This window comes from Globicephala melas, chromosome X (genome assembly GCF_963455315.2).
Source record: "Globicephala melas chromosome X, mGloMel1.2, whole genome shotgun sequence".
In the NCBI taxonomy this organism is placed as follows: Eukaryota; Metazoa; Chordata; class Mammalia; order Artiodactyla; family Delphinidae; genus Globicephala; species Globicephala melas.
In genome coordinates, this window is record NC_083335.1 from 41,080,155 (window position 1) to 41,105,091 (window position 24,937).

Genomic DNA, 24,937 nt, shown 5'->3' on the forward strand with positions numbered 1-24,937 from the left:
TTATTAATCAATTGTGTTCCCTGATACTGAAACCATATTACCTTAACCAAAGGGTGAGAGTGTACAGAATGTCAGTTTCAAGGGAGAAGAAACGTCTTCGTTAGTTGCTTTTTGTTCCAATCACAGAATAATCCTAACTGTCTGGGGAGGTACGACTCAACATAAAGCCACAACCATTTCACAATTTCTGTGTGGCTGGCGAAAGATAAAAACATAATAATTTTTTTATTCTTTGCTTTTGACAAGACTTGATACAGTCATCTTTTAAAAAAAAGAAAGTCTGATCTCTGAATGCAAAATAACTTTTTGCATTGCCAATAATGTATGCAATGCCTATCTGTGAACTTCCACTTCCCTTGATCAATTCCTCCAGGGAACAAAGCAGCTTTTCTCTTCCCATTATACACTTTCCGTGTTTATGTTAATCAGGTTTCTTGAGTTCTAGCTGTTTACAAAACTTACGAATTCCTGTAAGTCTCCCAGCATCTTGGGAGATAATCCCCCTTAATCATCTTGATGAAGGAAGATTCTGGCTTGCTTAATTAAACATCTGATTTACTTTGGGGATCACTATAGGTTTTAGCTCATATTTATGCCTTCCTTTTTATGATATTTTTGTAATTCCTAGACTAATATGGGTACTTGAAACTTGACTTTGTATCTTGCTCCAATAATTCACCCCTAAAGAAGTACTATTTAACTAATATTTTCTTTATGGGTATATGCTCATCAGTTTGTATAACAAATCCTTCCTTATTAGATCTCCTTATGTTATAACTTTATTACAGAAGTAGTATTTGTTTACTTAAGAAAAATTAAAAATAAGCTAAATAAAATAATAATAAAACATTCATGTCTCTCCAGCTATAATCAGTTGGATTTTTGGTATGTCATTCCAGTTTCTCTTTTTGCATATAACTATTATTTTTAAAAAAGATCATGCTTTAGTACATATAGATGTCTTTGATTATTTTTAACTGAGGCATAATATCTCATGTTATGGAAATACTATAAATTATTTACCTCATCTCCTATTCATGGATAGCTGGAATATTTCTAGTTGTTAAATTACAAACAATGCTGCAATTAACATATTTATACATAAATTTTGCTGGTTTTTATGAATTTTTCTGTAGGACATATATCTACTAATTTACCATTCAAAAGTATGAACATTTATATTTTACTAGATATTGGGAAATGACCATTAAAATGGCTATATCAAATTATCCGCCTCTACCTCCAATAGTATATGAAATTGCCTGATTCTTTGCAACAGTGGTTTTCAAATTTGACTGCACATTAGAATCACCTAGGGAGTTTTTAAAAAAATTATCAGCACACAAGTTCCTCTCCAGAAGAATTAAATCAACATCTCTGGGAGAAGAATCCTGGGCGCCTGTATTTTCTAAATGTTCTCCAGGTGATTATAATGCAACCAGGATTGAGAATCACTGTTATGCTTTCGCCAACAATGAAAAATGTTTTGCTCTGACCTAGAAATTCTATTTGTAGAAAATTTTCTAGAACACTTGGGCAAATGAGTGTGTGTACAGTCCAGGGCTCTACCTTTGGCAAAAGAAAATAAGGTAAGGGAGTTGAGGACCCTGGTATTAAAATAGCAGAAAATAATGAATTTGGGGCTTGTATTCAAAACCGCTACTTACTCTGGTCTGCCATGTGTGTGACATCTTCGTTCAAAAATAGAATTTGTGTAAGTTCTCAGACTATATATTTGAAAGCATTGTATAGAGCCTTCAATAAAGAATGTAAAGCCTGAACACAGGGGAATCTTTTGGGAAACATAAATCATTTTCTTCAACTGAAAAAACTTAGTAGACACTGATAATGTCAGTCTTACAAATATGCAGAAAGGCAATTCAACCATTAGATGCAGATTCTTTTAAAAGACGGATGGATATCTATAGAAGTGGTCACAAAAATTTCTAACTGGGGAAACCTTTTCCCAAACACACTCTTACTCATAACCGCAAAGTGGAATTCCCTGGTGTTCCAGTGGTTAGGACTCCGCACTGTCACTGCTGAGGGTGCGGGTTTGATCCCTGGTTGGGGAACTAAGATTCCACAAGCCGCACAACTTGGGAAAATATGTATATATATACAGCATAACCGCAAAGTGAAGCTGCTTTGATTGAAGGTGCTGTGGAACACACAGAACCAACCCATGCACCCTCCCCTAATCCTCTGCAGTGCCTTCTGAAGCATTTTCAGATAATCCTAGAAGTCAAGGAAACATAGATTGAAAACCCCTGTCCTGGGGTAGAGCATCCCACTGGTATACTAGAAGTGGGTTATAGGTGTATCAGAGATACTGCTTCCCTCAATGCTCCGAGTAGTTGCAGCAGGGAATGCAACAGCGACTCCAGCTAGAGTCACTGGGGCTGATGCCTTTAATGGAGAGCAAATGTACAAATATGATCATTTTCTATGTGTGCCATTACATGATAAAGATTAGGGGGCACTGATCTAGAGAACAGAACTATTCAGTATATAGCCATGGCTATAAAATAATGGTTCTGGTGTTCTTGTGTGACTCAGAAACTGGTTCTGAAAGTAGTTTCAATGTTTCAAACAATTACAGCATAAGTGTAGGGCTTTCCATGGGGGCCATTGTAAAGAATAATATTCATGGGCGCTTACAGTTTGATGTTTGTTAAGGAGTACAATCAATCTCATATCATATTGTCATATTGTATAGAATCAAGATAGTTCTGATAAAAGATTAATGCTTCATATTCTTAAACCACAATAGCATAGCTATATATGAAAGTTACATAATATTTCATGGGCCTAGAGGAGTCTACTGTACTCTTTCCAATGCAACATTCACTTTCCATTGTCGTGTTAAAATGACATTCCATCATCAAGGAGGAGAGGGATTAGCACTTTCTTGATTCAAAGAATGCACCTGGAAACACATTTCATTTTGCGTTACTATTCCTCCCAACCATTGCTACCATACTAGGCATTTTGTCTATTCTTGACATATTTTAGAGTTTTCACAAAGTACCTAACTGGGCTGTGGGGAGTAGAATAGCAAGTTTCCCCTGTCCAGATGGAGGATTAACAACTTCTGGAGAAAAAAATTTCTACCCCACGCTTTTATACTGTGCTTTATTTTGAATACCACAACATGAGAACAGCCAAGTTTAGTTTGCTGAATGTTCAACATGCACAACAAACATTTTTCAAATTTCTGGAGTTCTCCTCTCCTTCAGGGAAACTTTGGCAATGACTATCGAGAGGGACGTGGCACCTCTAGGAAAGAGGTAGCCAGAGATTCTTTCAGATTTGCTGACAGGGTATGTAACACTGTCCAGCTGAGAGTAGGTGTCCAGAGATAAGCTAAGAGGGTCCTATGAACTCTTAAGGCAAAATCTGCATGTTGGTTTACTAAAGATGTTTTATCAACTCATGATTAATTATGATGATGTTTTGAAGCTTATTTTATAAAATAATGACCAATCTCTTTAATCTGAAGAACTTGAAATATTTATATAATCTTTATAAGGCTATAACTGGAAAGCAGTTTTGCTCACTGCAAAGCTTGTGCTTGTCTCAATAATAATAACCCCCATTCTGTCTTGAGTTGTATTTGCATGTACATATCAGTTGCCAGTCTACTGACTGTGGTTGTTGCCTAAGGGTGGGCCCGTAAGAGAGTTCAGGACCTAAACTCTGTAACACAATGTCAGCAAGCTAAACTCTTCACTCTTCTGTTTTAAATTTAGTTCACAAAGTGTAAAGTGGTACAACTTTTCTGTTCTGGTTGTCAGTTGGTGGTACTTGTCAGGGCTTGAATCTGGAGATCATATGGGAGGGGCAGCAATGAGGGGGCATGAGTAAAATAGGCAAAGTGATGCATGCAGGTATATACTCCACTCCTTCTCCCACTAGGTGATAGGGTCCATCCTTACATCCCTAGAATTAACCCAATGGAATATAGAGGTGCGATTTAACTGTCACATTCATATACAGAATATTTATGTAGCCTTTAAAATGTTATAAAAACAACAGAGATGATTTTTCTGCCTCTGAGGATAGCAACGATTGAAAATATTGATACTGAATGTTGATAAGAATATGAAGAAATAGACATTCATGCACCATGGGTTGAGGGGATATATTTTGAAGGTCAGTAAGCAAATATATGTAAAAATTTGAAAATATCCATGAGAAGAAGAAAATCAGCCCTTGACATCCATGAGCTGGCCCAGCATTCTCAGCTAAGCCTTGGTGTTCTCTTGTCGAATATAAACAATTTCACAGAACATTAACATCCGATAAGGCCACTCTGCGACTGTGATATATCAAGACAAATGTAATCATGTAATCTGTAATCATGTATGAACACAGAGAAACATTGTCCCATTCACAAAAATGGCCAAATATCCTCCTATTCTGGCTAATATAAGTGGCTGCTGCTTCTTTACCTATCACAACTCTAGCCTTGACCTAGTCTTCCCCATTTGTAGAACAAGATTTATTTAGATACCAAATCATAGAATTACAGTTGACCCCTGAAAAAACATGGGGGTTAGCGGTGCTGACCCTCCACGCAGTTGAAAATCTGTGTATAACTTTACGGTCGGCCCTCCCTACATGTGATTCTACATCCACGGATTCAACCAACCATGATCATGTAGTACTGTAGCACTATTTATTGAAAAATATCCACTCAGTTCAAACCCATGTTCTTCAAGGGTCTACTGTACTCATATTTCCTGACAGCTTTCAATCTACAGCAAAGCCTCACTTCCTTAAACCCTCCTCCAAATCACCTAACACAAGTCCTAATCCTAAAATAAGTTGTTTCTAAAACCCCCTTACTGAAGCACCCCATGATTCCCCATGGTGTGTGTTCTTCCTCTCTATAACCTAACTTGTTCAAATATTGGTGGTTTTGGCTGGAGGGCATTGCCATTCATGATCTTTGACAAAGTGGCTCTATTTGAGGGCATTGCCATTCATGATCTTTGACAAAGTGGTTCCATTTCAAGGAATTTGTCATACAGAAATATTCAAACAGGCATGAAGACATAAACAATGATGCGTCACTTCTCACAGAAGAAAAAATATAAGAATATGCTAAAGAATAAAAATATGAAAGAATAAACTAATAAGTATGTTGCATAAAAACTATAAAACGCTGCTGAGAGAAATTAAAGGAGACCTAAATAAACAGAAGATTCAATATTGTTAAGATGTTAGTTCTCCCCAAATTTATCTACTGATTCAAAGCTATCCCAATCAAAATCCCAGCTGGAGATTTTGTAGAAATGGACAAGCTGACTCTAAAATTCATATGGAAAAGCAAGAGTAAGAATAACCCAAATAACTGAAAAATAATAGAGGACTCACGCTGCCTGATTTCAAGACATTATAAAGCTACAGTAATCAAGACAAGGTAGCATTGTAATGAAGATACACAAGTAGATCAATGGAACTGAATAAAGAGTCCAGAAACAGACCCATTACATACAGAGACAACTGATTTTTGACAAAGATGCAAAGGCAACTCAGTGGAGAAAGAAGAGTCTTTTAAGCAAGTGACACTGTACCAACTGGATATCACTATGCCAAAATTGAACTTCAACCTATATATAAGGTGTACCATATATAAAAACTCAAAATGGATCATAGACCTAAATATGAAACCTAAAACTGTAAAACTTTTAGAATATAGGATACAATCTTTATGACCTTGGTTAGGCAACAATTTCTTATATTTAACACAAAAACACAATTGGTAAAAGAATTGTTCTTCATTAAAATTAAAAAGTTCTGCTTTCCAAAAGACATTTTTAAGAGAATAAAAAGACAATCCACAGACTGGGAGAAAATATTTGTAAAACATATATCTAATAATACACTTATATCCAGTATATATAAAGAACTCTTAAAAATCGACAATAAAAAGGAACCACTCAATTTTAAAAAAATGGGGCAAAATATTTATACCTACTTCACCCAATATATATGGATGGCAAATATGCATATGAAAAGATGTTCAACATCATTAGTGATTAGCGAAGTGCAAATGAGAACCACAATGAGATATGGCTAAAATTAAGAGATCAACCATACCAAGCGTTAGCAAGGATGTGGAGGAATCAGAACTCTCATGCACTGCTGTGGGAATGTAATATGACGCAACCATTTTGGAAAATGTAAAAGTTAAATGTATACCTCCCATATGACCCACATCCCACTCCTAGGTAGTTATCCAAGAGAAAAGCAAATGTCCATACAAACAGTTCTACAAGAAACAGTTGTAGCAGCTTTATTTGCAGTAGCTCAAATCTGGAAAAAACCCAAATGCCCATCAACAGATGAATGGATAAACTGTGCAAACTGTGGTATAGACATATAGTAGAATACTACTTGGCAATAAAAAGCAATGAACTATTGATACACAAAACAACATAGATGGATCTCAAATAATTATGCTGAGTGAAAGAAGTGAGATCCCCTTCCCTCCAAAAGAATATATGCTGTATGATTCCTTTTATGTAAAACTACAGAAAATGAAAATGATTCTATATTGTCAGAAAGCAGATCAGTGGTTGTTTGGGGACAAAACAGGGAGAGGTGGGAAGGAGGCATTACAAAGGGGCATGAAGAAACTTTTCAGGGTGATGGGTATGTTTGCTATCTTGATTGTGGTGATGGTTTCGTGTCTGTATACATATGTTAAAACTTACCAAACTGTATACTTTAAATATGTGTGGTTTGAGGTATGTCAATTATATCTCAATAAAGCTATTAAATAAAAGCATGTGGTAGATCTGTATAATACTAAATTGGAAAGATAACTGAAAAGACAAAAAGGCAAGTTGCAGAATACTGTAGTTCTATTTCTGTAAGAGAATAAATTTATGCATATTCTTTATTCAGATGATATGCAATGAAAGATTAGGGCACTATGCACCAAATGTTAACACAGGAAAAACATTAAGAGATTCAAAAATATTTGTAGAAGCCTCTTTATTGATATGGAAAGATGGTCACAATATACAGTTAGTGGGAAGAAAGGCAAGTTACAAACAGTATTTACAGTATGATCTTGTTTTAATTTCTTAACTGTTTAAAAATCTCAAAGCATATAACCCAATATTTTTACACACTGAAACATTCTCTTCAGCTCAGACCAGGGGTTATAATTCCTACCCTGAGTCTATAGCTATAGCCCAAGTCCTGGGAATGCTTTCTGGACCGCAGACTTCCAGGAATCACTATCACGTAGATTGAGGCAGCAGCTCCTCTCCTAGCTTTCCTGTTTTGTGTTGATGAAGCTGCAGTTCTGGGCCTGGGCCTAAATTTCTCCAATTAAGTTTATCCTGTACAGTTTTAGCTGGTACAAATGCAGAGAGTAGGCTTGCCTACTAGTAAAAGATAGAACCGTTTATCTTTTCATATGACACACAGGAGAATAAATTATAAATGGTAAACAAATTAAGGTATAATTTTGCAAGGAAGAAAAAAGCAATTATCTTTTAAACTGTAAGGTATGAAACAATGTACAGAATGATTCCAGTTCTTTATTGAAGAAGACAGGAAGGACACATAGCAAATTTCAGTTGTTTGGCTCCAAATCTACATTTCATTCATTCAACAGTTTGGGGCACCTACTGTTTCCCAGACACTGCCAGTTCAAATCCATACGCTCATCCCAGACTTTTCTTCTTACTCCAGCAAGGTTTAGCCAAATGCCTAATGGACATGTGCATTTAGAGGAAGTTAAGAATTGCAAGACTGGCAGGGACATTACCTACAGCAAAATTGAATCATTAAAACCAGTCTGTGAGCCTTGAAGGCTGCCACACAAAAAGTGGAAGAGGACTATAAGGTAGTGCAATGAGAGCGGGTTTTGGTATCAGACAAAACAGCTATGCCACACTTGCCTGCTGTGGGAATCTAGGAATAAGTATTCAACCTCCTTAACTGCCATTGGAGGCAATCCAGAATAACGAGTTATAATCATAAAAAAAATACCAGTACATAGCTCAGAGAACCATTGTTGAGAAGAAGAAACCTGTAAAATATAATGCCAACACAGTATCTGACATGAGTAGGTACTCAGGAAATGTTTCCTCCCTACATCTACCTCCTTTCTCTTCTGCAAGATTACTTGATATAAATGAAATAGCCTAACAATATAGGAGTTATAAATGTAGCAGCAAAATAAAAGATGAATATTACATTTTATCTGAGATTCAGGGCCATTTGTGTGTTGTAGAATGAGTTATCTGATGCAGGTAGAATAGGGGAAAAACAGTAATTCCTTTTACATTAAACAGCCGGTAGCAACCCTGCTTTCTTTACGTATTGAGAGTGCACATTTGGCAATGAGTGTGTGTGTGTATACATATATATGTGTGTGTGTGTACTGTTAGATATCTTTTTGTGTGTATATGCCTTGTTTCTACAACTAGATTATAAATTCAAGGATATTATCTTTTTAAATCATTTGAAGCTGCAAATGGATCTAAGCAGATACTAATGAAAAGTTAGCTTACTTATGATGCACCAATTTGCTATCTTAAATGTTAAAAAGCTCCCCATCTACACAAGAGAATAATCAACAGATGTTTTCAACTCACAATGAAATATTAATTTGACACCCCAAAATGGTCTAGCTCAGACCTAGACTGTCACAGGTAATATTGTGTTAAAGACGTAATTTATAACATGCACATTGTAATAACCAAAACATTACGCATGGCTCTTTGGGAACACACAGCCTGTTAGAGTTTGGAGATTGTTCAAAGGGTTCTCTTCTATATCTAGCTCATTTTACATTGTTTCGATGATCACTTTAACTTCACGGAAAATGGCCATGAGTGTATTATAACTCAAATGATCAACAACTACAATTGAGCCCTTTCTGATATGCTCCTTTATGTTAATAAATATGGCCACAGCACTAACGAGATTGGCTTTTGCCTCTTTTTGGTTAAAGATGAGTTTTAATGCTGCTAATGCTTTTATATTGATCATGTCTCTGGCTGCAGTTGGATTTTCAGACATATTCAAAAGTACTTTCAAAACAAGATTTCTGGTTTTACGATTTCCCAGGGAGAGCAAATGAAAAAGCTCTGAAAAGTAATTGGCAACAATGTGGTGATGGTGAGAATCAGTAGCCAGTTGTCCTAGTATCTTTAATCCGGATTGCTGTCCAGGTGAGTTCAAGGGAAAAGACATGGTTTCCTTACACATATGCTTAACATGTAATTCAACCTTTCGTTGTCTTTCATCCCCAGAGGGGGGATTCAGAGTAATTACAGCCTTTTTTCTCATTTCAGAGGAAGGAAAACTAAGCAAGCTTTCAATAAGTGTCACTACACCCACCTCATTAATGAACTCTTGGGCAAATGGATGAACATTAATGATCCCCATTGCAATTTGAGCTATTTTATGAATGAGAGGATCAGTAGTTGATTTAAGTAAGGTAACAAGTTTTTCAAACTCCTCAGAATCCATGTAGCATTCCATTTTGCAAGGGCAAGCAAATGGCTTAATCCCATTCACCTCCCTGATCCTGATTTGGCGTCTAATCTCCTCTATGGTCTGGATACAAGGGTCAGAACCAAATGGGTACTCAGAGACAGGCTGTGAGCTTGAGGGAGTGCTCCTAGAAGGGCACGCTGTTGCCACAGGCAAAGAATGGGTATTTTCCTCAGCGGAGGCCAGGACAACATATGAAGGAGGCTTTTTCTCAAATGGGACTTGGGATCTAAAGCCTAACACTGCTGGAGTTACAGCAGGAGCTTTGGGCCAGATAGTTACCTCAGACCAGTCCTTGGGCCTATCTTTTTCATTAATTTCATCCACAGGCTGGGGCTTAATTATCCTGCTCACAGGTCTAGGGTTAGGGTCAAAACTAGTTTCATCTCCATCCCAAAACCAGCTCCCAATAACGTTCTCCTCCTCCTCCTCCTCAGCCCCTGGCCTAGCCTTGCAGTTGGCCCCAGCCACAGGCTCCAAATTCTTAGCACAGTATGGGGGACAAATATCAGCTTTACCTTCATCCTTAGCACTGAAACGATTACCAGCCTCTTCTCCATTCCAGAACCAGGAACCAACACTGGCTTCTTCCTCAGCCCAAAACCAGGTATCAATACCAGTCTTATCTTTACACGTAGACCTGGACTCAGCACTGGACTCAGCACTAGCCTCAGCCACAGAACAAAACCGAGATGCTCTAGTGGCCTCATCTTCAGCTTTGGGACTGAAATCTGCCAGAGCTCCTTCCTTCATCTCAGTAACAATCTTGTTCTTAGACGCTGCCTTCACCTCTGCCACTGGATCTTCCTGAGTCCCTGCCTTGGCTATTGCTTTGGCCTGGGTCTTGGCTACAGATCTGACTACGCCAGTAGCCTCCCTCTTGGCTTCAGCTTGTACACCAGCCCTATTTTCAGTTTTGGTCTTCTTTTTACTCTCATTCTTTCTACTCCTATTCTTTCTACTTGCATTCTTAACCCCAGCCATAGTTGAAGCCCAGTTATGTAGATAGCTCTATACAGTCTTGGCTTTGGTTCTCAATATGTCCCAGGTCAGTATCTTAATATTCTTTTACTGGGTTGAAGGTGATGATCTTCTGTCACTTCAAGGTCACCACAGCCACCACTGGAGATAGGCCTGAGGTGGAAGAAGAAAATGGGCTTTGAGTCTCTTCCAACTGTGCTTTTCTATGCAGAGAGCCACAAAGGACATGTAAAAGTAGAGATAGATTGTGTGGTAGGAGAAGTAGAATAGTATAAAACTCTGTTACCTCATTTTATCCCTTCCACAGTCCCACTAATGCCCAACAATGCCCTGCCCAGGCACTTCCATACTCTTGTCTCTGCATCAAATAGGAACAGAGACGATGGGAAAGCTTGGTGAAAGTGAGAGAGGCTAAGGAGTGTCCAGCCCCTTTGGTATATACCACTATACTCTATAGGTCTATCTGGTAGGCCTCACACCAACCTGCACTGATCTGGTGCAATTTTCTCCTTTCTTGCTTCCAGTGTTGATAAGCCCTATAGTCGACTCACAGGCAGACCTATGGACAAAAACACAGGAGGGATTGGAATTTTAAGTATTTGGTAGACAGACATGCATTCTGGCTTCTAAACCCAATACCTGCCTTTCCAAATCTAAGGCTTTGTGAATATAATGTTTCTGGCCTCCTTGGTCCTCCTCATGGCTTCCTTCCCCACTTCCTAGGTATCTATCAATTACCCTATAGGCACAATCCTGGCTCACCCTAGCCCCATTTCCTATACATAAATGTGAGGGCAGAGGTGTGTGGGAAGTTGGAAGACAATGGCTCCAAGATATGATCTGGTCTTACTCGCCAACAGCCAATTCCCATTCCCAATCAATAGGGGTGCTCAGGCTCACACTCACCTTGGATCCAAATGAATAGCTTTTGTCCTCTTTCTTAATCAAATTCAAAGTGAACAGCTACCTGCAGATTTCTACAGTACTCTATAAAGGAACAAACCTATGGATAGACAAAAAGAGGAAAGAAAACAAAAGAGACTGAGATGGCCCAACACCCATGACAAGTGTTACAACATATGCTTCTGTACATTCAAGGCCATGTTAAATATCTCCCACCTGTCTTCTCCTCCCAAATGATCCCCCATCCACTCCCCAAAGACCTGCAGCTTGTCTAATCACACCTCCCAACACTAAAGTCAGTCATTTTCCTAGCAGAGGCCACACCTTCCTTGAACAAAAAGATGAGGTGCAAGAATGGGTAGTGGAACAACTGTATTTAGAAGACAGGCAGTGAACATAATGGGGACTACTATTTCAATACCATCTTGCATGCCCCTGCCTTTTCCCCTTCCCCACACATACATAGTTCCTATCTCATTCACCACCTATGCCAGCCAGCCCACATAGCAGGTGTCCTCAGGAGATGCTACCCTTACCACTACAGAACAGTCCACTAGCTGGAGAAGAGTCACGCCCTATAGAAAGAGAAGGGGCATTCAGCAAAACACCAAGAGAGTATGTTGACAATGGTAGAAAAGTATCAGGTTAGTGAACAGATTCCCAGAATTCAGGTCCTAAAACCTCCTTTTGAAGAATCAAGGAATAAGTAAATAAATGTCTCTCAGGTCTCAGAATTTCCCAGGAACTCCACAAAATCTTCTGTGGGACTGCTTCTGCACCAAAATGAGAGGGGGCTGTGAAGGGTAGCTGGGGTTTGGGTTTCCAAAAACAGAAAATGAAGATGCAAACTGACTTCACGCGTTCTAAATTGACCCTTCAGAAAAATTTCCTCTCTATTCTGAAGAGCCATTCTCACACCTTAACATATTAAGGTGGGCTAGGATGTTGAGAAAACAGATCCCAAATGAGAAAGATGGATTAATACATTATTTATTTACACGGATCCTTCCTGTGAAAGCCTATTGACTCCTCAACCTGCCATTTTCTTGCATTTAATTGGGTCCAAGACCTAAATATGGAAGGCAACAAAACTGCTGTATTAAGAGGCACATAAACTTTTCATTTTGGTGTCTTCATAATCTACTCGCTCAGTTCCCCTTTCACAGAATGTGCCAGACCTACCGCGCACACAGGACACTCTGGCATCAAAGAGGCGCCTGTGCGAAGGGACAGCACCCGGCACGCGAGGTCCCACAGACCCCTTTCCAGAATAAAGGCCCGGGCGGGCGGGCCCCGGCGCCCGCCCGCTCGGCACCGGGCTCTGATCGCCACCCCAGGCGGCCTCTCCGACGCCCCCACCCCGGCTCCCCTCCGCCATTTCGCCCGCAGCAGCCTCCCCCACAGCCCTCTCCTGGCACAGGCACCGTCGACGGCGGGGCGCGGGCGCCCAGAAAGCCCGCCGGGGAGCGGCCGCGCCGTTTGCCTCCCCAGGACCCGAGGAAAGACCTGCGGCCAAGACCTCGCGCCCCAGGACCGGTCCGCGCCGGTCGCCACCCCCTCAGCGCCAGGGGTCCCCCAACGATGCGCACCTCTCTCAGAGACCCGCTCCGACCCGGTTGCCTCCCCCTCGTCAGGTTGCCAGGGTCCGCGGTGCAGGGTGTGAGCCGCTCGTCGCCCCCGAGACACCCCCAGTTGCTTTCGCAGACGCAGGGTCCCGATGGTCGGCCTCCCCCTCCTGTCGCAGCTCCTCACTCGGATTCCCACCGCTCGCCGTGCGGGCAGAATGGCAAAGAGGCGTCCAGCCCCCCGCGCGGCTGCGCCAAACCCGGCAGGGGCTACGAAGCCTGCGGCACCAACCGCTCGCGGCGAGGGTGTCGGGAAGGGGGCGGAGGGATACTGCACGAATGGGCTCGACGCCCCCTCCCAGACCCACCGTAGTTCCGACCCAGAAAGGGGCGGGGCCGGCAGGAGTCCCGGCCTCAGGGGCGGGGCCACGCCGGCCCTCCGCCACTACTCTTCGGGCGACCACCCTTCCCACCCCGCACACTTCTGGCACCGCAGCGTGTGGGGCCACTGGGCGGTGGGCAGTGGGGGCCGGGGTTGGGAGGGTAGGGAGGGGCCGCGCTGGAGGGAGCAGCGGATGGATACAGATCGTCCCGGGGTGTGTGTGCGTGTGTCTGTGTGTGTACCGGCCTGATCGGAGTCCGCCCCCCTACCCTCCCCCATCGCGCGCGCCATCCTCCCTGGGCGCCAGTGGCAGAGGAGCTGTGAGGACGGCCCTCCCCGGGTCTGTTTTACACCTTCTGGGGCCGCGGGCAGGAGGAAGGTGGGAGGCGGCGCCCGTGGAGGCCGAGCCACTGCCCCTCTTCTAAGGGAAGGCAGCCCTAGACAGACCTCTGGCTTGAGGAAACAAACCACCTGTCTGCGCCAGTGTCGTCATCCTGTCTGCCACACTGCCATTTTCTCAGTCGCAGTGGTAGCACGGTAGCACACTTTGCCATTTCGCCGCCCCCGCAGTTGCCCAGGAAAGAGGGCCTTTCCCTCTCAGGACACGCACCGGCTCAGACAGTCCTCCCTGTCTCTCATCCCATAGCCAGGTAGGGCCGGTCCTGGCTTCTCTTCCCGGGTTCTGTCAGGTCTTCTCTTGCAGTTGCCTTCAAGTGCTCATCATCTTTGGCAGGGTGGGAATGTGGCAGGGATTAGAACCAACTGGGATCTCACACACTTGCCATACACACCAGTCTAGTTTATCTATTAGGGCTATTAACAAATAAATTATTCTTATTTTTAATTCCAAAATCTGCATTATATCTGAGCCTGGTTCTGATGATTTGTGTCCTTAAATAATGCTTTTTCTTGCCTTTATTATGTGTTATAATTTTGTGTTGCAAGCTGGATATGATGTGTTGGGTAATAGGAACTGAGGTAAATAGACGTTCAGTGAGAAGCTTTATGTTAAGCTGGTTAGCAGTTGGGCAGTGTGTAATGTTTGCTGTAGCTGCAGGTGTCAGTCTTCAAATTCCTCTAGCGTCTTTATTTTTGTCTCTCCTCTTAACTTTGTGTTTCCCTAATTACATCTTGCAGAGAGAGTCTGCATCTTGCAACTCTTTCAGCTGCACTCCATTGTTACTACACTGGAGGCCTGTTAGCATGTAGAGGAGAGGAAGTGTTATATAATCTTCTGGTTAAATTCCAGTCTTTTGTGGGCCTGTCTCTAGACTGTGACCTTCACAAGTGTTTCTTTAGCATCTTTCTCCCCTTTACAGGAGAATGGAAGGCTAGAGTGTGCTGGATAGGAGGAATGCCTTTCCCTCAGCTGGGATAAGGCTCTGGGAAAGTCTTTTCCGCTGGAGATTAGGCCTTTGTTATGGAGAAGACTCGGGGGTGTATTTATTTATCTTTTTTTTTTTTTTTTTTTTTCTGTACGCGGGCCTCTCACTGTTGTGGCCTCTCCCGTTGCGGAGCACAGGCTCCGGACGCGCAGGCTCAGCGGCCATGGCTCACGGGCTCAGCCGTTCCGCGGCATGTGGGATCTTCCCAGACCGGGGCACTAACCCGCGTCCCCTGCATCGGCAGGCGGACTCTCAACCACTGCGCCATCAGGGAAGCCCAGGGGTGTATTTATTGAGTGTACACTTCCCCTCCCACTGCCAGAGCCCTGAGGAGATCTTTCTGGAATATTCACTATGAGAACCTGCTGGAGTTCCTGGAGGTAAAGCCCACAACACTGCTAAGACTGCAGGTCCCTAGGGGTTTCTCACTCTCCTGCTATTCCACCCTCAGTCTCTATCAATTTGTCAAAATTCCCACTTAAGTGTTCTTACCTGTTTATGTCTAGCAGTTTCTGCTCTATGTAAAGAGATATAGGCTGTGACTCTCTGGATGTCTTTTCTCCAGAATTTGGGGTGGTCATTTGCCCTGTGACCTCAGTTCTCTGATGGGTCTAAGATAAGTCATTGATTCTCAGTTTGTTCAGCTTTTTTTCTTGTAAGTACAGGAACAATGACTTCCAAGCTCTTTATATGTCAGAACTGAAACTGGAAGTGTGTCCTATGGATTTTAACAGAATAACTAAAGACGAATGAACACAGCTTTCATCTTCTTCTTTTCAGCTGAACTTCAGATCTGGGAATAAAGTTGCCCTTGAAAGCCTAGCTGCTCCATAAATACCTGCTCTTTTCCCTCACAGGTATAGAAAATTTACGTGACTCCCTGAACCTGGCATCTCAGCCCCCAAATTCTTAACGTGGAGTGCAGATTAGAATTCAGACTTCCTGAATCAAAGTTCCTGGTGGTGAGGTCTGAGCAACTGTGACTTAACCCCAGTAGAAAAGTCATCTCTGTTACCACCACCACCACCACCATGAAGCGGCAGTGCACTATACTACTAGGTGCTTGCTTAGACTAGAGTTACCAGTTTCTGATCGCTGGAAGCACTTTCTAAAAGGAGGCTGCATGGGATTTTCTCCCCTGGGCTCTAGCGATGCGCACCTCTCTCAGAGACCCGTTTCTCTGACTTTCTCCCCTGGGCTCTACTCTGGGACTTAGCCAGACTTCAGAGCCAGGCAGTCCAAAGTTTAAATAGAGATTTTACCACTAACTATTTGTGTCATTTTGGAAAAGGTACGTAATGTTTTTATAACTCAGTTAAGTCATCCCTCAAAGGGGATTGGTAATAACTACTTCACAGGATTCTTGTACACACTAACTGAGAAACTATCTGATATTCTGAAATATCTGCAAGTGTCAGGTCTTTCTAGTTCCTATTAAAATTGTGATCTAGTCATATTATGGGGTGGGCTGGGGAAAGCAGTAAGAGTAGATGAAGTAAGTCAGAAAGAGGAAACCAAATACCGTATGCTAACACATATATATGGAATCTAAAAAAAAAAAAGTCATGAAGAACCTAGGGACAAGACGGGAATAAAGACGCAGACCTACTAGAGAATGGACCTGAGGATATGGGGAGGGGGAAGTGTAAGCTGGGACGAAGTGAGAGAGTGGCATGGACATATATACACTACAAACATAAAATAGATAGCTAGTGGGAAGCAGCTGCATAGCACAGGGAGATCAGCTCGGTGCCTGGTGACCACCTAGAGGGGTGCGATGGGGAGGGTGGGAGTGAGGGAGACGCAAGAGGGAAGAGATATGGGGACATATGTATATGTATAACTGATTCACTTTGTTAGAAAGCAGAAACTAACACACCATTGTAAAGCAATTATACTCCAATAAAGATGTTAAAAAAAAAAGAGTAGATGCTATCTCCACGGTGGCTTTTAGAGGTCATGATTGCTAAGACATCACCGCTGTGCTCTTTCTTACTGCAACCTTGGTGCTTTGTATATTCTGTGTTGCTTAACATAACCCTTTACTAAAAGAACATCACTTTTACATAAGTATGCTCCCTCCTCCTTGTGGTGATGTGCCACAGGGAGGCTGATCCAAATTCCAGAGGTGAGTCTGCTTGGTCTAAGGATAATGCATCCCCTTGGTACTCTGGTTCAGGAATGGCTGGTGATGTAACTCTGCTCAATGAGACATGAAGAAGAGAAGATTGCAGAAGGATTTCTGAGGAAAGTGTCCTCACTTATAAGACAAAGCCATCAGTAAAGGTATCTCCTTTTCTTCCTTGGAAAGTTGCTTGACTCCTTGCACCCATCAAGTTTCCAGCCTTAGGATGGAAGTTGATATTATGAATGGCAGAAGAAAGAGATGGATAAAAGCTGAGTCCTTAGCTGAATCAAACAATCACCAAGACTTCTCTGCCTCAGTACTTCTGATCTGTGGATAATAAATTTCCTTATAAAGTTAGTTTTAGTTGAATTCCTTGTTATATGGAACAATCCTAAATGTTATGTATGCTCAGGCACAAAACAATGCTTCAGTGAGTAATAGTTCCTGACTTTTGTCTGTCAGTAAGCCCTACCTCTTAAAACCAGTGGCAGAACTCATGTTTCCACATGAAAGGAAAACTGTAGATTCTGAACATCTTGCCTAATGATTGCTAGAGGTCTGACAACTGTGATTGGCTTCTGTTTTAGATTGAAAAGGAAGGCTTCAGGCAGAAAACCTAAACCTTACTTATCTAGGGGGTTCAGAGGTACATTAAATACGTGAGCTTATAGATAAGCCTAGTTTCAATTCAGAGAGTCATTGTGTGGAAGTGCACCCATGTGAAATATCCATAGTGTAAAGATATCAAAGGTTATCTGCTTTCTATCCTGAGGACTGAACTGAGGTAGAGAAAGATAAATTCATAGTGTCAACAGCCAGAAAGTTTTGGTTAACTTTCCCCAGGTGCACTGTACTAAGCAACACAGGTATAGAAGGAGGTGGATATTTGGGATTTATCAAGAGCTGAGATTTTGCCAGGACAGTGGAGCCAGGCGCTAGAGGATGAGGTAGGTGAGTAGTAAAAATGATGGCCCATTAAGTTGGGAAGGAAGGAAAATCCGGAGTATGCTGATTCACAGGTAGAAGGGGACAAGGGGCAGGGAGTCTAGCAACACTCAGGTTCAAGTTTCTTTATGATGAATAAAGTACTTTGCTACAAGCTGTAAGGAGGAGAAAATCTGATGATGAAGATAGTCATGGTGATGATGGCAGCTTTTAGTGATAATTAGCACTAGAGGGATATACTGGGCTGGCAAAAAAGTTTGAACGAACTTTTTGGCCAACCCAATAGATGTAGTGTAGTGGCAACACATGCCAGCTCCAGATTCAAACTACAAAGGTTTGAATCTCAGCTCCTCCGCTAATCAAATCAAGCTCTGCTAACTGAGCTTGCCAAGTTACGAGTCTGTGCCTCAGCTTCCTCATGTGTAGAACAGAGACAATAACAGCATCTACTCTATACAGTTGTTTTGAGGATTAAATAAGTTAATATATTTAGAACCCTTAGAAGAGTATCTGGCACTTATAAAGCACTCATTAAATCTTGATATTAACAATAAGTACAGTCACCCTTCCATATCCCGGGTTCCGCATCCACAGATTCAACCAACTAGGGATCAAAAATATTTGAATCAAAGAACTCCAGAAAGTTCCAGAAATCAAAACTTTAATTTGACACACACTGGCAACTATTTATGTAGCATTGGCATTGTATTTACAACATTCACGCAGAATTTACATTGTATTAGGTATTGTAAGTAATCTAGAGATGACTTGAAGTATATGGGGAGGGGACTTCCCTGGTGGTCCAGTGGTTAAGGGTCTGCCTTCCAACGCAGGGGACGCAGGTTCGATCCCTGGTCGGGGAACTAAGATCCCACATGTTACCAGGCAACTAAGCCCAAGCATCACAACCAGAGACAAGCCCATGTGCCGCAACCAAGAGCCTGTGTGCTGCAAGGAAGACCCAGTGCAGCCAAAAAAAATAAAATAAAGATGTTTAAAAATAATAATAATAAAATAAAGTATATGGGGAGATGCGCACAGGTTATGTGCAAATAATGCCATTTTATATAAGGGACTTGAGCATCTGTGGATTTTTGTATCTCTGGATGGTCCTGGAACCAATCCCCCCTGGATACAGAAGGACGACTGTACTATGAAAAGTAGTAAAAGGCTCAGGCATTGAGGTCAGACTGACTGGGGTCTGATTCACACTTTCAGAGTCCAAGTTTCTTCCTCTATGCTACCTGGCCCTCAACACTAGTTCTGTCTTATTCATAAAAAACGCTCCAGTGCATGATACAAAGAAACAAATGCTAAAATAGGGGTGAATAAAATACTGTGTACGTACATAGGATGGAGGCATTACTTTCTACCAAGGGGCAAAGAGTAAGGGTGAGAGTATCAGAAAGACTTCAAACAGGCCCTAGCATTTGAGCTGAGCCTAAAAGGATGACTGTGTTTCCTACAGGCAGAGAAAGGGCATGAGGGCATTGAAGATTGAGGGAAAAGCCTGGGGAAATGCACAAAAGTAGTAAAGCACAGAGTATAGTTGGGTTGGAAAATAGCAGATAGTCCCATGTGGCTTGAGTGCAGGCAAAGTGGAGCAGGGCATGGACTGGGTGAGGCACGAGTGAGTGCCTCCTTAAATTGTATCTTTATCTCATTCTGGTCCTGGCCCTGACTTGGAAGAATGTGTTAGAAATGGAGATGGAAAGGTAGAATTGTATGGGAAAGTACAGGGACTTGAAACCCTCCATTGGGGACCTGGTAGTATTTTATAGACGAGATCCCACTGAAGGCTGCTTTTTTGAAATTGGGGGCAGAGTAGAGGGTCAGCTGTGCTGTAAAATACCCTTCTTTCATTCATGATTGGACAGATGACAAATTCACTCTAATTTTATCCCCAGGCAGCAACATTGTAGGTCAAATGACATCTGAACAGGCCCTGATATTTATTACATGAGATAGCCCATAATATTTATCCCGAAAGGGGGCAGAAACAAAAGGGCTATATGAGTGTTGAGGTATTTACTTCAACTACACTCCCAGGAAAAAACTGAGGGATGATCTTGGCCCTTACAAGTGCTACTCAAGGAGTGATCAGAACAGAGATAATCATCTTCATGCATGGACACCCCCCACACACTTACCCAGTGCTTTGGCTGAGACTGAAAAAACCCACAGGCGTGAGTTAGTTAAGCATCTGCCCTGGGATGCATGTGGGACTTAGAGGTATCTCTCCAGACTGCAGTGTGAAGTTCCCCAAATATAAATGCAGTACCCCCAACAGGAAATACAGGCTGAGGGAACTCTGATAAGGAAAAAATATAGAGAGAACTTTAAAAATCATCTAAATTGTAGACGCATGCCACAAAAACATATGCTGCTTTTTTCACCCATAATACACTGGTAGGCTCTGCCTCCTTTATTTTAACTTGCTTATGCATGATGCATAGGATCAAAGGTCAGTTTACAGATATTAATCTAGGGGTGGCTGCTAAAAATAAGGATGTGTGACACTATTATTCTGACATCAGTTCTTTGACACCAACTACCTGGAGTTAGCATCAGACTCCACAGGTTTAAGGGTGCAGTCCCCAATAATACTGCCCCCACTTGAGATCAGGTGTCAGTTGCAAGACTTGGGGGACCATCCATACTTCTGACTGACCAGTTATAAATTCAGGGGTTCCCACGACCCCCTCAGTTTTGATAAAAGTGCTATAAGTTTGATAAAAGCAAGTTTGCTCTAAGTTTGATAAAAGCACTAAAAGTGCTATATGTAGAATTATAGTTTTATTAGAAAGGATAGGGCTTCCCTGGTGGCGCAGTGGTTGAGAGTCCACCTGCCGATGCAGGGGATACGGGTTCGTGCCCCGGTCCGGGAAGATCCCACATGCCACGGAGCAGCTGGGCCCGTGAGCCATGGCCGCTGAGCCTGCGCGTCCGGAGCCTGTGCTCCGCAACGGGAGAGGCCACAACAGTGAGAGGCCCGTGTATGGCAAAAAAAAAAAAAGAAAGGATATACATAGGACAAGGTCTTGAAGGGTCTGAGATATACAGATTCCATGTCCTCTTCACATGGATTCAGGGCAACATCACCCTCTCTGGATATCAGTGTGCTCACCAACCAGGAAGTTTTCACTGGGGTTTCATTACATAGGCAGGACTGTTCATGTGATCGAACCCCAAATCCAGCCCTCCTTCCTTCGCTGGAGTTCCTGCTGGCCTAAAGCTCCAACTCTAATCACGTGGTTGGTCCTTCTAGTGACCAGATCACATCCTCACAACCAGAAGCTAACTAGGGACCCACCACAGTCCGTTCATTAGCATAACAAAGATACTCCCAGGGCTCAAGAAATTCCAAGGTTTTTTCAGGCCCTGTGCCAGGAACCAAGGACAAAGGTTAGATATACTTTTTCTTATACCACATGATGTTTGAGGTGTTTGTCAAACTCTAAAACAGCACAGACAAGACAACAAAGCTTGAGGGGAAAGGCCACAACCTAAACATTGGTCCTGATACTTATATTACCAGAATTCTGGAGAGTGGAGGGAGGAGGATAATACAAAGGAGGCAGGGGGTAAGAGAGGAGGAGGTAGTCCTAAGGCCTCAATCTCTAATTTTACCCACATGCCCACAGGAAGGGGCTTTCCTGGTGGCGCAGTGGTTGAGAGTCCGCCTGCCGATGCAGGGGACACAGGTTTGCGCCCTGGTCCAGGAAGATCCCACATGCCTCGGAGCGGCTAGGCCCGTGAGCCATGGCCGCTGAGCCTGCGCGTCCAGAGCCTGTGCTCCACAACGGGAGAGGCCACAACAGTGAGAGGCCCGCGTACCGCAAAAAAAAAAAAAAAAAAACAAAAAAAACCCACAAAAAACATATATATATATAAACAGGAGGGCCTGAAGTAGTATTACTGCATAGTTTCAACTCTATAGTGAGTATAAAAATAAGGATATGAGTGGGCTTAGGAAAATTCATTACTTCCTAGTGGCACTTTCTTAAACTGCCTTGGTATCCAGTGGATGCCAGGGTAGGGAGAGAGAGGTGGGTAGGGGGAGTGGGGATAATTCAGTTAGAAAGAGGACAAGGACTTACCAAAGGCTGCTACCTAGGATAAGACCAAAGGAACAAGCCCTAAGAAGGGGACAGAGAGCAAAACACAAGGAAGAGAGCGAAGTGTCTGCAGAGCGGACACATGAGATCATCCATAAAACAGTTTCCATAGATGGTTCCCAGAAAAACCCTATTCTGAGGCCCAGCACAGTAGCAGGAGGGAGCCTAGATGGAGTATCAGCTTTTGAGTTCCTAGATGGGAGGGAGCTGCTGCCTGGAGCTCAGGTCCAGGTATCATCTTGGGAGTTGAGAAGCTTGGCAGTATCCCAAAGAGAAATCCTATGTGAAGGGCCCAAAGCATCCAGATTCCCTCCTCCTGAGTCTGTTAGCTCCCATTCCCCAGAGCTGCCCAGATTGGGGTTCATTCCTCTCTTGCATCTCCAGGCAGCTGGAGCCTTGGATCTCCCCCCTCCCCCAATTATGAGCTTGTCTCACAATCTGGAAAAGACAAACAGTAGAGAATGAGTGCCAGCTAGGTGGGAGGAAGGGAGTGTAGCTCACAGTTCGTATCCTCACACCTGCGTTTCCTGATCCAGGGCCACCGGTGTTCACAAATTGTCACTTCACCATTTCCTCTCTCTGGGCTCCCCTGAAGCCAACTGCTTCCACGTGTCCACCTCTCCCACCCACACAGAGAAACAGAGTCACGCAGCGCTGGGCGGGGAGATGAGGGTGGGGTAGGGGCTTGCAGAAGGCAGGAGGGAGCGCGAGGCTCCGAGACACTTCCTCTACCCGGACCTAGTCTCCACCACCACCTCCCACGGATGCCAATATCCGGCGTCGAGCCCACCTCCTCTAGCAGCGGCCGATGCTTCCCTCCACGTATGCCTCCCGCAGGATGACTTCCTGCCTCTTCAGCTCCTGGACAGAAACAGACCCTGGCTAAGACGCTCGCGATTGGCTGAGGGATTGTGTCCTCAGCCAACAAAGGCCATAATTCTGGGCGCCTGAGGGATTAGCTTTCAGGCTAATGCAGCATGGAGAGACACTCACCCACGCATCCACCATCACGTCCGACCACTCCTCTCACTGCCGTCTGTCAAGCGTCAGGTGCAAGTCTTTCCCATCCCTTTTCAGTGCGACACACCTCCACGCCGGTCTAAGTGAGAGTGCGGTCACGTGACCCACAGTTAGCCCCACGTGACCGCGCAGTCGGCAAGTCCGCCGCAGCCCCGCAGCACGCAGGGCACAGTCTTGTGCCTCTGGGGTTGAGCTGCTTGCTAGAACAATCTGAAGCTCCTGATGGGGTGAAGATAGAGAGCTGAAAGGAAGGCTGGATTCGGAGCCAAAGCTTCCAGCCCTAAGCCTGGGCCTTGCTCTGTAGGAGCACAGGGCTGGCGAGGAACACCCCATGAGGAGTTTGGAGACCAACTGACTTTCAGTATTCTGTGCAAAACTCGGGTGACGTATTAAAACACACACAGGATCTGTCTTGAAAAATACTGATAGCCAAAACAAACATTCAATCTCCAATTTCCACCACCAGGACGATCTCTGTTAGCACTTGTGGTTTGTGAATGGAAGCAAAACTGCCACTTTGCCCTACTTCCATAAACCTTGCAGCCTAGAATCGGGTGGTGGTGGGGAAAGCAGGTTGCACTGTCAGAAAAATTATACAAAAATTGGGAAAAGACAACATAGGTTACTGGATACTTGTTCAGTGCAGTGCTGGGCTTCACTTTCTGTTGATAGAGCAAGTTTTCAACCCTAAGAGACTTATGTTAACTTGTAGGTATTTTGTCCAATAGCTATGGAAATGATTTATGTCCAGTGGAACAGATAACATAAATGGTTTCAATTTATCGCCCTTAAGATATCAATCAGTTTTGTACTTGATCCAGCAATGTTATACTAACATTTATTAATTTTCTATGTGTGTATGAAATTTAATATACATGTTTTGTTTATATTATTGTGTATATTGTATATACACATCTCCTTCAACCATTCTCATAATCTTAGCAGTTGTTGTGTTGAAAAAAAACTTCCATGTGTTCATTTCTAATTTACAAATCATAATTTTACCTTTTCAAAAATTAACATCCTCAGACAAAACAGAAATAACATTTCACCATGTCTAAAAATAATAAAACATATGATATTTCCCATAAGCCTGTATTCCCTCTCCAAACCAACTCTATCCCTGACTTCCGCAATTCTTGTCTTAAGGTATGGTATGATGTTTTTACTTATTACTGTGGAAAACACACATAACACAAAGCTTACCATTTTAACCATTTTAAAGTGTACAATTCAGTGGCATTAAGTACATGCACAATGCTGTGCAATCATTACCACTATCTACTTCTGGAACTTTGCTGTCACTCCAAAAGGAAACGTGATGATCTTTCAAATGCAACAGTCATGTAAAAAGGTTGCCATCTTTGTACAAGAGACTAGTATAAACTTAGCAACCTTGGTAATTTTACTTTTCTTTAAAACATTTCATAAGCTAATCTTTCTGAAGTCTCATTCCTTTTCAACTTTTCTAAATGAGTTTATCTCTAAAAAATTCTTTTTAACATATATTCATTTACATAACTGTATCCTTTCCAACATGTCCACCTACAACTTGAGGCACTAGATGTAAGCATATTAAAAGAAAAAAATCCTTGTCTAATTAATTTTTGTATCTCCCCAATGTCTGTCACTGAAAACTTATTTAGCATAGTGTATTTTCTTCCAGATTATGGAATATATGAAGTTTCTTAGAAAGTCATATTGAAATTGCACAGAAATTGTGTCTATTTACACAGTTTTTAAAATGGGATCTAATTTTCCACAGATGATGTCACAGTCTTCTCTATTACACCAGATATAAAAGCATGTGTCATTTCATGCCAATAAATAGAACATTTTTAATAGCTGCATGGTATTTCCTTACTACTTTCCTTGGATTAGGATCACAAAGGAAAGCTTATTCCTGACTCCATTTAATTGGTGTGCTGTTGTACTCTTTCACTCTTCAGGTGGCACTGAGCAACACCTGTACTTTGTGTTGC

The 24,937-nt window shown here is 42.7% G+C and overlaps 1 protein-coding gene across 9 annotated transcripts in view; it reads right to left on the reverse strand.

Moving 5' to 3' along the window:
- Positions 1–6,998: 6,998 nt before the first annotated feature.
- GPRASP3 (G protein-coupled receptor associated sorting protein family member 3) overlaps positions 6,999–24,937 on the reverse strand; it is a 153,841-nt gene continuing 135,902 nt past the window's right edge. For 6 of the 9 annotated variants that reach the window (XM_060292879.1, XM_060292875.1, XM_060292881.2 and 3 more), the window contains 3 exons: positions 11,416–11,512; positions 10,993–11,068; positions 6,999–10,662 (listed from right to left, as the gene is read on the reverse strand). In XM_060292879.1, coding sequence (XP_060148862.1) covers positions 8,818–10,512 — 1,695 coding nt within the window. In that variant the 5' untranslated portion in view covers positions 10,513–10,662; positions 10,993–11,068; positions 11,416–11,512 and the 3' untranslated portion in view covers positions 6,999–8,817. Of the gene's footprint in view, positions 10,663–10,992; positions 11,069–11,415; positions 11,513–13,001; positions 13,365–22,725; positions 22,797–22,928; positions 23,012–24,937 lie in introns of those variants that run through there. The other 3 variants (XM_060292876.2, XM_060292877.1, XM_060292878.1) reach the window with 3 other exon arrangements.